We start from the raw sequence: 14,805 nt of genomic DNA, 5'->3' as shown, positions 1-14,805 counted from the left end.
AACCTTTTAGGTGAAATTATTCATAGCCAAGAACACATTAATGCACTCATCATTTCTCCAATTACATGTTGGTGAAAAATAAAACTTTGTTGTGCTTGTCCTGCAACCCAAAAGGACGCCACAAGTCCAAGGGACACACACTGATGTGTCATCGAAATGCCACTCAACAAAAACGTATTGAATACAAATAAACCAAAAGAAACGTTGCTTTCGAGATACCAGTGTCAATGGTTTCATAAGCGCGGGGAGTGACTAAATGATCCTCGCTGCACAGGTTTTAGTTCGGCTCCAAACGTATTATCAAAATGAGTGGGGGAACAATATCCAGGACACCATCCCCAGATTTAGTGTGTCTCAATACAACCGCTGACAATGTTGTTCACAATTCATTCTTGATTCATCAAAGGGGGACAGATACTTGAGGCCGGGTAGTTTTGGATCCTTTAAGTGAAATCATCATTAAAAAACATGCATTTTGTTTCTTTTTCATGTGTAAAGCTGATTGCGCTGTGAAGTATGCAAGGGTTAAATAAGGTGGTGCATCATAAGGAAGTGGTGCAGCCAAAGTCAATGCACGCTGAAGCTGCTTTGTAAAACCCTGCAGCAGATCCAACGGAAGCTGGAGCCAAACAGCAGAAAGAACTGCAGTTTATTGTGAATTCTGACGTAAGATAGTGAAATAAGAAAGAAAAAAATGAATCGTTTGCTCCCTCCGTGGCCCAAAGATTATTTGTTTAGCTTTCATACCGCTGAAAAAGGACGGAGATCACGGGCAACCGCCCCGAGCTAATGTTCCACCAGGGAGCTCTCATTCCCAGCCGTAAGCAACCGGTGTGGTGATTACTGGGGGAGAGAGAGGGAGAAGGAGAGAGAGAGAGGGAGAAAGGATGAAAAAGCACGAAGGCCACGAGGGATAAAGCAGATCAGAGAACTTTATTGTATTACAGCAGTAGTTCATTTCTTAAACACATCGTGTTCACACAAATTCTATAATGAAAACGTTAACGCGGTTATGAACCCACTTTGATGCTGTTTTACCTATTTGGGATACCATCCCAACTCATGTGCTTGGTGTAGCATCCTTGCTTACAGTGGGAGAGGTAACGGGACAAAGGTACTCCCCCCTCCCCCCCCCCCCCCCCCCGTCGTGAGTGCGAAGGGTTAACAGTGCAGGTTGGCTACATATTTAATGCCAGTCGCTCAGAGAAGGCCGGCTTCAGACCCGGGGGCCCGGCCCCCACAGGCCCCTCTCAAACTCCCAGATGTCTTTCACCATACTTCTCATATTAAAAGAAAACAAGTTACACAAATGAGACAGATGGTTCTTGTTTGTGATGACAGTTGCCCCCTCTCCCTTCTCCCCCTCCTGCCTCCCTCTCGGCTTTTGCTCTGGTACCTCTGCCCCGAGAAGGCCATGTTGCGCAACGCGAGAAAAAAGAAAAAAGAAAAAAAAGACTTATCAATGTGCACAAAAAAAGCCAAAGCCTTTAGGCGGGCAAAGATGGCGGACCACTAGCTGTTTGGAGGTCGTTGTGGGGGCGGGGGGTGGCACGCATCCACAGGGGAGGCCCTCCACTGTGCTGCAGCTGGAGGCCTCTCTTCCAGCGTCTTCTCCCCTTCTTCTCTCCTCCTATCGTGGGCAACTTCCTGCACACACGACCTCTGAACTCTCCTCATGGCGCGTCGATGTCTGAGGTCAAGTTGGGGGCGTCCAATGGCCGTGGCTCCAATGCTGATCATTGATCTACTTTGAATCAAAGTAAGAGGAACAAACGGGAACTTTCATTTTGCGCCACCGGGGCGGCTGGGGGGGGGGGGTCCCCATTTTCATCACAACCTTCCCCCGCTCGGACTCAGAGGCTTCTCCGTCCAAACAAACTCACTGAGCTTCGTCTTTGCGGGTTTCCAAGGAGTCGTCTTGAGGCTTCATTGTATCTGAGATCAGATCAGATAAGAACACATCAGTCAGGGCGAGGGAAAGTGAAACACACACACACACACACACACACAAGCACACACACGTGCACACATACACACGTGCACACGCACACATGCACACGCACACGCACACGCACACGCACACACACACACGTGTGTGGATCAGGCTGTTGATGAGGGCTTCCACAGCATCATCGCTGGATGCAGGTATGGAGGATCACTGTGAGCTTACGTTACCCCCCCCCCACCACAGTACACCCACACACACACACACATGCAAATACACACTCAAACCTGATGGTTATAGCTGTGTGTCTGTCATCACGGAGATTTTGCCTGAAGTGCAAAGAACTTTCCCTCAAACACCTGGACACTGAACACCTGGCAGCGTGTGCATGCGGGCCGGGCGAGGTCAGAGTGCACGTGTTACGTGTCGCTATCAGCCGACGGCAACCGGCCGCAACACAACAACCCTCGCAGTGACCGGCTTCAGCGACGCAATGCAAACCATCAGAGTAATGAAAAAACGGAACTAGGAAGGAAAAGTAGGGAAGTGAAAGATGAACAGCATTAAGAAAGCGGATGCTGAATAGCAAAGGCTAAAGATGAGAAATAGTAGGATGCACTTAGCTTCCAATCGGCTAGCACGTGCCCACAAGATGCTGCTTGAAATTGATTTTTAAAAATTGCTCTAAATGAAGGCAGAAGCAGTGTTTTATCCAACTGGAGTGGATTTAGGGGCCCTTCTCTGTGTTGGAACTGGCCGCTTTGCTTAGGTTAAATAGAGCATAGAATAAAGCTTCGGGGGGGGGCTGAACATTTGCCCTTTGCCCTTGGCTTTGGTGCCACGTGAGGAGAGAAGGCTCGTGGAATCACACATTCTTACACACTTATTTATTTGCCTAAATACTTATTTGTTCAATAATGGATTTATCTATGAGGGTCTCATGTGCCCCCAGGAGCTCTGGGCCACACATCTCCTCCCACATGGCGGCACCGTGGACCTCGCACACACTGCTCTAATCCATCGGCGTGTTCTTCATCAGCAGTCCAGCAGGGTACAACACCGCATGTGTGTGTGTGTGTGTGTGTGTGTGTGTGTGTGTGGTTCAGGTTGTTGGCGTGTCCCCAGTGGGGACCCTGCTCATCAGATATGTCAAATATGATGAAGACCAATGACGGCCAGGTGGCGTCTCTGTGTGTTTGTGTGTCCGCATATAGAGGGCTGAGGTGTGTGTGTGTGTGTGTGTGATATGCCAGCAGAGAGGAATGCCCTTCGTTCAGCCTTTGTGATAATTAATAGCTGTCAGCGTCTCTTTAGCTGAAGGAGGCGCTGACAGACAGCACGCAAAGGGTGGAGGGCGGAGCCGAGGGGTCCAGGTGGAGCTGCAACAGTCCTCCCAAAAAGATGATCCAGGTCACCAGACCTGGGACACGTCGCCCTCATCTGCTGCCTTTGAGGAATTCATCATCTGTGAAAGCAGCGTAGAAGCGATGGTGGTGCTGATAGTGTCAGGTCAGTGTGTGTGTGTGTGTATGACAGAAAAGGATTAGCACAGAAGTATTGCTGTTAGGTTAAACTAATTGAATTTAATCAAAAGGCTGACGGCGGCACCTATTTCAGTGCTATGATTTAATTGTGCTCCTGATATTAGTTTCCATGCAGTGATGACGGACTCCTTTATAAAGATTGTCTCTTTGTATTAATATACACCAGCCAGTTAGTAGATTAAAAAAAAAAAAAAAATCCTAACATGGCCTTTCCTCCCCCCGAGGACACCTGGTTGTTTCAATGCAGAATGCGAGCTTGTGTTGTCTAAAGAGTGGCTCATGATGTAGGTGGACTCACTCGTATATTTAAGGCATCTAAAGGCATCTGTGCACTGAAAGAGTTTTGATATAGTAATGTGAGAAAGGCTCTCCCTCTGCAGCAAGAAGAGCCTTTTCATTATGCTTAAATTCCATTTTATTTTGAAGGTTGGCTCACAATTATGAGTAAATAAACCCTTTGTGAAATCGGTGGACTTTCCATTCCAAAGTGATCATTTATTTTCATTAAAGCCAATGTTTATCTGATGGGGCTCCATGTGCCATGTCGAAGTGTCCGAGCAAGACACTGAACCTCTAATTGCTAAATGGAATCCATGGGTGCAATGTCGCTTTGGATAAAAGGCAACTAAGTGACATTTAATATATGTATCATATATTGGTGACTCCAAATGCCTGGAGTCACATAAAAACAGGATCATATCATTATCGTATCATTAAAAAATAACCTGTCAACTAGGCCATTTGAATCTGAACGTTTGTATTTTTACAGTCTTGTCTCATTTTGACTTTCTGCTCCACAACATCTACAGGCCACAAGCAATACATCTGCTTAGCTGGATTTTCACATGAATATCAGCTTCTTTAAAAGTTGGCAGCTAACCGCAGAGATGCTAACATTTGGGTGGAGGGCACCCCCTGCTGGCTGAACATGCCATGACAGGTTCATCCAGATGTGATGGAAAACAAGAGAATCCACGAGGCAGTGATACCAAATTGCTTAATGAATAAAGACTGCTCAAAAAAACATCAAACTTCAAGTTCTGAACTTCTGTTAAGAGCCTCCTGCTCCCAGTAGTGATGAGGACTCTGGCTGAAGGCAGCACTAGTGGAAAACGGATCAAGGACAAACCCCCCCTGAACATTCCCCTCTGCTACTTACCCGACTAGGTAACTATCAGAGAAGTGCAACTGAATCCCTGCCGTGCCTGATAAAAAGGAGTTTTCCTTTACTGGCTTTGTAAGATGAAATGGGCTCTGTTTGTTGGTCCCATCGTCGTGTTGCTTCCCAGCGCCAACACACCTAACCCTAACCCACACGGAAGGACAAGCGAAAAGTGGTAAAGGCAATTAAGGTATAAGTTTAATTTTTTTTAAAGAATGCATATACAAAGAACAAAGACTTTTCGACAGAGCATTTGGTTTTGCACCAAAACAACAACAGGTTATAATAATTATACTGACTTGGGCTGGAAATGGACCCAACTCTAAGCCGCCAGTAAAGAAAAACAAGAACCGACCGATCACAAATCCTCTTTAAGAACAGTCTCTGCCTTTGGGGGGGAGGGGTTTATTTAACTCAACCAATCAGAGCTTCATCTTGGTATAAACTGGCGGGGAAGAGTTCAGACGAACCCATAAATGTAAAAGGAGTGAAAGTAATCCATTTTTTTTAATTATATATTTATATATATATTTATAAAATAAAAACAGCACAAAAAAAGAACAAACAAAAAGAATGAACAAAAACAGAAAAAAACGTTTTGGTAAAAACACCTGGAGCCTACATCGTGTGCCAGCTTACATTATAATTACATCAGTTCAACCCATCGTTTGTAGCGGGGGCCGAGGGGCCCGGCTGCATGGGGGTACAACAGAACCAGCATTCCGCCCCGCTCACAGTTCTGAGGGTGGGGGGGGGGGGGGGGGTTCATTGGTCGGCTGTTCCATGATGATTCGGCTGTCTCTGTTGTACCTGTTCTAAGTTTGAGGTGGTGACAATGATAAAAGCCGCCCTTGCCCCCCCCCCCCCCCCCCCCCCCCCCCACGACAAAGCAGCACGAGCAGGCCACTTGCTCCCATAACACTGTTTAAGTTCCCTGCATCTAAAAAGGCCCGATTCCTTACTACTGGATGCCCGTTTGAGCTCAAGTGGTCACCACGCTCCAGACAGACACTAGAGGGCGACGTCTCACAGCTGAGTGCAGGTTTGCTTTTTGCCACATTGCTGAGATCGTGTGGACCTACACAGGTTCCGTAGTGGTTAGGAGCGCATCTATCTGGAACATGGAATAAATATCTCAGACGAGTCATGTGTTTGAGGAGGGGGGGGGAGAAGAAGAAAAAAAAGGGGGGGGGGGGGGGGTTGGCAAAAGAGAAATAAAACACTACTTGTGTGTTAGCATTTCTTCAGTTAGCTCTGGGACAGAAACATCGGGCCAACGAGTGTGCTCGTCAGCTTGAGGGGGGGGGGCGGCAGAAATGGGCGGGGCTTATGTCTATGGGCATCCAAAGGGTCGACGGGGCAACGACACTGATGGAATGAACCTCACCCCCCTTCTACTTGTGTGTGTGCTGTGTATCCGAGGCCACCCCCACACCCCTCAGCACCCGCCGCCACCGCCATGTTGGCTGAAGCTTCTTTTTTTTTTATTGCAGAGATTTATCTGAAAACGTTTCCTCTTTCCAGAAGCCGAGGACCAAACACCGCAGAGCGAAGGGAAAGGGAGGGGGCGTGGCAGGGGGTTATTTAAGTGTGTGAGTGTTTTATTTAAGATGACTGACTGTGTGTGTGTGTGTGTGTGTGTGTGTGTGCTTCAGAAAGGAGGAGCCTCTCATAGCAGCACACATTTGCGTTTCTTCTTGGGTTCTGGGGGCTCCAGTGCGGCCAATATCGCCTCATCAAACACATTCTTTAGGCCTTTCTGTGGACACAAACACACAAACACAGGCTCAATTGAAGGGAACAATGCAAACGCAAACACACAGGTCAATCAAAAAGGGGAAGGGCAGCTTAAACAGAGGGGGGAAATAACTAGGTGAGAACAAAATCAGCTGTGGACATCAGATATGTGCAGTTTGGGGGAAGAACAACAAAAGTATAAATGATTGCATCAAATCAGGTCTGCGACAAACACACTGGGGAGGGTGCGCTGCCTTCCTAGGAATGTGGGGAGATTAAAACACAAATCACTTGCATGCTGGGGTGCAAAGCGCAGCACATCCTGTGACAGCGAGTCAAACGAGAGAGTGGAGGGGAGAAAAGGGGAAGCGTGACGCGTCTCTTTCACTGCTCTAACTTCACTGTGAACCTGACGGAGGCACAAACCAAAGTCACTGTGAGCGAGCGGCTTCCAGTTTGTTACCCAGAAAGAATCCTTTCACACCAGAGAGCACAAGAGGAGAGCCGGTTCAAGCATCCTTTATTCACTCATGTCACAGGTCATTTCACAGTTGGAGCTTCTTTTTTTTTCTTTGCTTTTCTCTGGACTTCTCAAACAGCACCACAATTGATAAACCGTCTGTCATATGGAAAGAAAGTTTGGGCAAAACTAGTCAGGAAAAAAGCAGATTAGAAAAGGGTCGCTATGAATCGGAGCAGTAAGACAGCGCTGTCATGGCAACAGACGGGGATGACAGAATGAATCCGTGGGGAAAGAAGCGACTGAGGGTTGAACTCCAGTGTCAGAAGTATCGGGTCACTGGGCTTTAGCAGGACGATACAGCAAAGGTCACCTTGCACTTTAATCCGATTCACAGTAAAAAACGTTGCAAACAGCTGACAGCATCGTAGTGTACAGTGTAGTCTTTGAAGCAAGGCAGTGTAACACTTCTCAGAGTAATCCACGGCTGATTGCACTTTGTACTGAGTGACTCCAGCTGACTGATGACTGTGATGGAGAACTACTCTCCTAGAAGCCATTTTTTACTGCTAAAAAGGTCCTCAAAAGGAACCAAACAGCAGCCTTTTAGTGTGGATGTGGCCAAACAGTCACCCTACACACAGTAAACACTTAGTACACACACACACACACACACCAGCCCGTCATGCCACGACTCCTAAAGTACACCTTTATCAACAGTAACACTCATATACAGCAGCATTAACCATAGTAGATCTGTTTAAGATAAGGAGATCGACCTCAGTGTGGACACACACACACACACACACACACACACACACACACACACACACACACACACACACACACACACACACACACACACACACACACACACACACACACACACACACACACACACACACACACACACACACACACACACACACACACACACACACACACACACACACGTTGGCCCGGGGCCAAAGAAACCAAACTAGGAATCATAGTGGTGAAGGCATAAATATATCTCTATCTATATTGTGTATATATATATATATACACCCACCAAACCCAACGTTCTGGAGGTCAGGGAGGGCAACGGGTGAAGTGACGAGGCTGTGAGGTGCAGAGCACTCTGAGGGGGCGACTGTGGCTCATCGGAGAACGACATCCTTCAATCAGAGGATCAGTTGTTTGATGCCCGGCGCCACTAGTGTCCATGTCCATGTGCCCAAGACACCGCTTATAGTGACTATCTCACGTGAATGCTAGTTAAGTTTTAACTGAACTAGAAAATGGTTTTACTAGTACAGCCACTTTAACTTTCTACCATTAATTCAGTTAATTGGTCTTTTTTTCCATATTAGAAAAGCAGCACATGTAAATACAAGGAGAGCCAAGGTAAGCGCTGGGGTGACTGAATGAAAAATGCCAAAAAGCAGCGGCAATGGCAGGAGGAGGAGGAGATGAGAGCGTGGCACAGCCGGAGATTAAAATAGACAGCATTTCCTCTTTCTCTGCGTCTCAGGAGGCTCGAGGGCAGCTAGGATAGCTTCGTCAAACACATTCTTCAGCCCTCGCTACGGTGGGAAGAGGGAAGAGAACAACAGCACAGTTAGCATAGCAAACACAGAGAGGGCAGATGGGAGAGGGAGGAACATGTTAGTGTGTAATGCAAAGAGACGCGTGAGATGACCAGAGCTCAAAGAGACGGAGAGTCGTTGATCCCTCACAGGAAACGGGAAATGACATCAGCAGCTATGAAGGGGAGCGAGGAAGGAAGGGGCGGGGCACCAGCTTGATTCTATCAACACTATTGTTCTCTGCCTGAGTGAGGCAGGAGCTCATCTGTTATAAAGATGATTTATCAATCAAAGCCCAACGCTAATGGTGCTACTTCATGTGATTTTACACCATTTGATTCATAAGAGCAAGTCACCGACTGGACATTCAAACAGCAGGGCTCGAAATATTTACGTTACATTCACATATTAAACATTAAAACTACGGCTGTTACATCACATTTTTGTTGTGCGATTATTGCAGACCATTTCATATATTTATAGTATAAAAGAATTATGTTACATAATAATAATTATTGCAATTATTATTATTAATGTTTTATATTTCGTTATTGTACAATCATTCATATTAATTGTCTCTCTCTCATTCGGCTTGAAGCCAAACTGTTCCAACACTTGAGCCGAAGATCGGGGATTCAAAACCAAGTCAATTTGGACTTGTTTACCCTGACTGTAGATGTCAGGAAAAAGAACACTTGATAACAGAGTGGGTTTACGCCTTCTCTGTTGGTGTCCGCTCTGTAAAATGTTTGTGACATTCATTTATATGTCAAATGAACATCCCAGCACCAGAGTTATCACGCTCACTTTCGGCCCATATGCTTCATTTTTATGTGCACTATTGGGGTCTCGAGATTGGGATTCAGTTTCAGGAAGGGTGAGGGGCGGCAGTGGGCCTCAGATCCACAGGACCAAAGGTCCAGTTCAGTGGGCTTTGTGTTTGTGTGCACAGGGACAGACCCTCCTTACAAGAAACCCTAGAGGAGTCGATTCTGAAGGGCGGTTACTCACATACAGTAACCAGGACGCCATACCCATACGTGTGTGTGTGTGACAGCATGTTCGTTACCTGCGTGAGAGCTGAGCACTCCACGTATTTCACAGCCTTCAGGTCTCTTGCCAGTTTCTCAGCTGTCTCCGGAGTGATGGGCTTCTGCTTGTTCTTGGCCAGCTTCTCTATGGTGGAGGGGTCATCCCGCAAGTCAATCTGAGTCCCGACGAGCAGGAACGGGGTCTTTGGACAGTGGTGGGTGATCTCTGGAACCCACTGGACACACAGACAGGGTCAAGGCACCGGACAATCACATTGGGGGTTTTCACTAGCTTTCATTCAGTGATTAGAAACTACATTTACAAATATCTACTTCATGGTCATCATGAAAGTTAATGTTAATGTTCTTTAAGTGCATTTCAGTTGACATTATCAATTAGGAAAACAGAAGGATCCAAGTTGAAAAGAAGAAGCCTCCTTATCCCACAAGAAATTTAGGAAAAAGAAGCAGGAAGGATTCAACTTGCCTTTTCTTTGACGTTTTCAAAGGAGGAGGGGGACACAACGGAGAAACAGACGAGGAAGACGTCTGTCTGTGGATAACTCAGAGGTCGTAGCCTGTCGTAGTCCTCCTGACCTGCAGAAACCACATACGGACACAGTTCACTCCACGCACTACCATTATTACTGTTGCTATCAAACATTCCCCTTTTCCCCATCAGGTCCATTTAGCGTCACAGAAACACTTTTGGGGGTAAATGTGTTTAATGGTGGCGCGTCACAGGTATGAGTTCCTTTGGACATACCTGCTGTATCAAACAAGCCCAGAGTGTAGGGCTCGCCTCCAATCATCACCGTGACGGCATAGTTATCAAACACCTGCAACACGGAGCAGAAACAACATGTTATTAGCACAAAGGCTGGATTTAATCAGGTTCGAGATCTTAACCAAGCTAACAACAATATACACATCCACTGCCCGCTGAATTGATTTGATCACACCGACAGACCAGCTTACCGTAGGTACGTATTCAGATGGGAACTTGTTTGTGGTGTAGGAGATGAGCAGGCAGGTTTTACCCACCGCGCCGTCCCCGACTACAACACATTTGATGGTCTGCATGGCTTCGTTTTACAGTCGTCTACTCATTCAAGATCTGGAGAAGGAGAACCAAGAGAAGGAAACGTCAGCACTGCATGACTCTGCTTATAGGAGCTAACATATAACTTAGAGCCAACTAGAGACGCTGCGCCCTATCCCTGTCAAATAGATAAGTTGGTTTTACAAACTGTACAGCCTAATGACCTCACGATGCCCCGCCCACTATTGCCCTTCTTGTTTGAATAGAGCGGGTTCAGTTTAACCCTGGCATTTTGGAGACCAATAAGCCGCTGCATTGGACAGCGTGGACTTTTGATGTCAGCAGGACACACACACAGACGATGTTCTTGTGGAGACTATAGAAGGAGGCGGGGGAGGGGGGACCCTGTCCAGTCACAGATCAATAACTTAGCTTCTCCGATGTGATGTCTCCCATGATGCTGGAAAGCTCCCATGGTGGTGATTTTATTTTTTTTAATTGCAAACAATTACTTTTATAATTAAATATCGGTTCAAAATATTGACTAGCCAACCGGAGACCACATGATCCTAATGTTTAACTGGATTTTATGGTTCCAAATGAAGCATTAAAAACTGTCACAACTTTGTTAAGAATGAAGAGGCGGAAAACACCATAGCTCAGAAGTAAAAGTGGTTAATTTCCCACCCATGACCTCAGAAGCTTAACGGTCCCCCCAGACTAATTGTTGTAGGTTCGGCACCTCCTACAGCCTCCAGAATGAGGGGCCACACATTGAGACTTATCCTGGTACCACAGCACAGGTGGTACTAAAGGTATTACCCATGTTCTACTCATGATTCATCCAGAAAACAATCTGCAATAATAAAAAGGTTATCTTTGGTTGCAGCCTACATTTATGTACTTTTTTTTGTTGCTCAGATGCTGTCAATGTAAGGTCTACAAAGCTGTGTGCTGCATCTTGGTGCATTTAGAGCACAGCATTCCCATTTGTCCTGTCCAGTACGTCAGTGCCAAGCCACTGCAGCACCGGGGAGGCACTGAATGAAGCTGTGTGGGACTAAAAGGCAGACCCCAAACGTTACAGTGTGAGCAAGACTTAACTCGGGAACAGAACTTGGTGGAGATCCTGCAGAAACAGTGGCAATACAATGAAGATTTCTTCAGCCCACATGATAGGCTGTTAATATGCGTTAGATAGGCCTTCATATGCATCTGATTTGTCCTGCTATTGTCCTGGTGGGAGCTAGGAGAGGAAGCGCAGCGCTTTTCTGAAACGAGGTCATGGCTCCAGACTGCTTCCGAAATGGCTGCATGCTTCCGAAGCTGCAAACGGATAACAATAACCAATTTCCCTAAATAAACGCGTTCCTTGTTATGCACAACGGCCAAAGCAAAACTGTATCAAATAACTGCTGAAGAAATACAACGGATCCCTGCACCAGACGTTGTGGTGGAATACTAAATAAGAAAAGTGAGATTAAAGTGTGCAGCTGCTTCTGGTAACGGCTGACTCAATGATTACGCTTGTGCGGGCAGCCGAGACAGCGGCGCAGACCCAACAGCTCGCAACCTTGACTAAAGAGCCGCTTCTCTACTTTTTGGGACACCTTTCCACTCACGTAGACTAAACCGTGCAGTGAGGGAAGAATAAAACACAAGTGACAAGGTTAGAGCCCACCGCTAGACAACACCTATACACCAGGACATCTGCAAAGTACCCTTCGATATCAACAAAAGCTCTTCACAAGAAGTTCCAATAAATAAAATACTCCACGTGCAAAATATCAGACACCGAACATGTAACATCGCCTGTTAAAGTAAAGGCTTAATTTGCATCCAAACAATGTTATGTTTGAGCTCCATGGCGACCGACTGTGACGGGACAATCTGCAGGAAGCCCTGAACCTTTCTATGTGCGGTGCTGTGTGTTCAAACTCCCCCTGCGATCATGTGAGTGCATGATGATGGTCATTGTGGATGACCATTGATAACGCATGGAAGGCAGACATCAACTGCTGCCTGCTTAAACCCTGCCTCCAATTTCAGCTTCTTTTTTTGTTTTAGATTTCTTTACAGGTACTTTGAGAGCAGAAGAATCGGGACTCACATTTCTTGAATGTGCACATGGCCAATTGAGAGGATTCTGAATTGCTTTCCAAAAAACGCTGATTGACTACATGGCTTCAGACTGACGTCCTTTCCACTGTCCTGATAAGTAATCTCATTTCATGAGATAGGATTAGAATCAGTTTCCCATTATATACATGCATTATACCATTATACAAGTACCGGCCCACCCCACCCCCCGTAGGCCTTCATTTTCTTGATTATGTACTTAAAGTTAAGTACAATTTGGGATGCACGACTAGTCCTTCTAACAAAGTGTGGTTTTAACCACCGAACATCACTGGGCCGGCTATTCAGATGATCTTCATCTTCCCAACATGAAAAATGAAAATCTGTGCCCCAAGCACCAAATAAACCAAAAACCTTGGCATTGTGTGGAGGAATCCTTTCACCGTAGTGTCTGTTACAGCCACGATGTGTGAACTGAGGGGTCGCACTGCCCTGCAGGGCTCAGGTGTTTCATTGAACAACAATAAGACAGAGGGACACCTGAAACAACTTCAAACGGGAGTAGTTTGGCATCCTTTGACAAGCCCACGCCGTGAGGCGATGGCAACACATCTGCAGTAATACTTCTGGACTTAATCCACACATTTGTGTCTTTAGGCCAGTAAGCACCAAGGGCGGGTCGTCTTAAAGTGTAGTAGTGGAAGCAGCTGAAATAGGGTTGGACATGATGTTTTCACAACAACGCAGTTGAAAACCACCCTGCAAACTCAACAGTGCATCGAAGGAGAAGTTTTGAAACACTTGTTAGCTCATCGGTGTGCACTTCCATTCCAAATGGAATAACGTTACTAATGCCAACCAAAGCAACAGTCATCCTCCAAGCCTCAAGGTTGCGAGAGGCATTACATCATATTCATCATAACTTTTTTTTCAATAGGTACAGCCTTTACGAGAAACATTCTTGTACATCAGTCGGTGTGATCGACAACGCACTTAAAATTATAGCGACAAACCACAATTTAATTTTAATAGCGAAAAAAATCTGAATAGATTTACCATAAAGATGCTAATACACACGTATCCTTACAATTACACGTCTAAGTATGCGAGCACCAGTAATGTGGGGAGTCGCTACCACCCACCGGAGTGTGTAACGTTGACTAAAGCTACCGTTAACTAACGTTACATAACAGCAGATGGAGATCGCTGTAGCTAACGTTAGAAGCTACCGTTAGTGCGGATGCTTAGCTGCTGAATTTTGGCCGCATCCACCGGCCCTCAATCTGGCCTAATTTCCTGCCGGCTCACTTAGCTGCCCCTCCTTTTCCAGTCAGCATTGTGAACCTTTACCACATTATACAAATATAAAACGATACAATAAACAATTCCATAATACAATACCCCGACTGGATGATATAACGTTAACCGTTTAAAAGGCACATTACTCACCCTAGTGTTTGTTTCGCCTTTTTTATTCAGCTGGTTAACCAGCTAACCGCTAGCTGCTAACCAGTTGTATCGTTGCCATGTAACGTTAATGCTTAGCGTTAGCCATAGGCGAAGATAATTATCTCAACACAATGCATTGTGTACAAAACAAGTGGAATATGACGGCCACACACCACGCAGATGTTAGATTACAAGCCGGAGCAGCGTCATAGACTGCCTGCTCGCTAACTAGCGTCCCGTCCTCCCCAATTAGCTATGCAAGCTAACTGGCTGAGCCTACCTCAGCGGATGCTGTGGTTGAATGAGCCATTTGAATTCAAAAGTCACAACCCAAGTATTAAAGACGCACAGCATACAATACGTCGACGGCATTAGACACAAAAACAACAAGTTATAACCTGCAAACAAAAAACATTCTTCCATACCGTATCCTCTATTTGTGTCTTTACGCCGGGCGTTGGCAGCTCCGCGCTAGGGGCTTCCCAGTCAACAGAACAGGGACGCGTTACGTGCGTGACGTGGTGCTACGTAATTACGCTAATCGATTTTCTGTGCGACAAGGCTGCTTTTCTATTTCGATAAAGAAACTCAAAACCAAGAAAGTTGCATGACTGGTTTGACGAGAAGCCTGTGCTCACGGAAAATATTTTTAAAAATTCCAGTCATTCCAGCCAGAACTAGTCATTTCTATGCAAATGTAATATATCCCGTGGCTCAATGTGTACTTTGGGAATGCAGTCGTTTGCTCAATGTAAGCAGTCAAATTCAACAATCAATTTTAGCTTTTG

At 45.9% G+C, this 14,805-nt stretch overlaps 1 protein-coding gene across 3 annotated transcripts; it reads right to left on the bottom strand.

Moving 5' to 3' along the window:
• Window positions 1-4,827: 4,827 nt before the first annotated feature.
• LOC119229710 (cell division control protein 42 homolog) lies at window positions 4,828-14,535 on the bottom strand. 3 transcript variants are annotated; one of them, XM_037490366.2, is made up of 6 exons: window positions 14,443-14,535; window positions 10,426-10,564; window positions 10,214-10,286; window positions 9,935-10,044; window positions 9,486-9,683; window positions 4,828-6,410 (listed from the first exon to the last, which is right to left on the bottom strand). In XM_037490366.2, the coding sequence occupies exons 2-6, from the start codon at window positions 10,528-10,530 to the stop codon at window positions 6,321-6,323; spliced, it is 576 nt and encodes a 191-aa protein (XP_037346263.1). In that variant the 5' UTR covers window positions 10,531-10,564; window positions 14,443-14,535; the 3' UTR covers window positions 4,828-6,320. The 3 variants fall into 3 exon arrangements, with proteins under 3 accessions (XP_037346263.1, XP_037346264.1, XP_037346265.1); XM_037490367.2 differs by lacking the exon at window positions 14,443-14,535 and adding an exon at window positions 14,298-14,320; XM_037490368.2 differs by lacking the exon at window positions 4,828-6,410 and adding an exon at window positions 7,833-8,413.
• Between the last annotated feature and the right edge of the window lie 270 nt (window positions 14,536-14,805).

The sequence above is a fragment of the Pungitius pungitius genome, chromosome 8 (genome assembly GCF_949316345.1).
Source record: "Pungitius pungitius chromosome 8, fPunPun2.1, whole genome shotgun sequence".
In the NCBI taxonomy this organism is placed as follows: Eukaryota; Metazoa; Chordata; class Actinopteri; order Perciformes; family Gasterosteidae; genus Pungitius; species Pungitius pungitius.
This window is presented reverse-complemented; position numbering and strand designations above follow the sequence as displayed.

Excerpts from the sequence above, each read along its gene's own strand:
- LOC119229710 (XM_037490366.2), bottom strand. The coding sequence starts at position 10,530 with ATGCAGACCATCAAATGTGTTGTAGTCGGGGACGGCGCGGTGGGTAAA. Across the intron at positions 10,287-10,425 it reads CATCTGAATACGTACCTACG|GTGTTTGATAACTATGCCGT; the intron begins GTAAGCTGGTCT and ends TCCGTGTTGCAG. Across the intron at positions 9,684-9,934 it reads TTGAAAACGTCAAAGAAAAG|TGGGTTCCAGAGATCACCCA; the intron begins GCAAGTTGAATC and ends CTGTGTGTCCAG.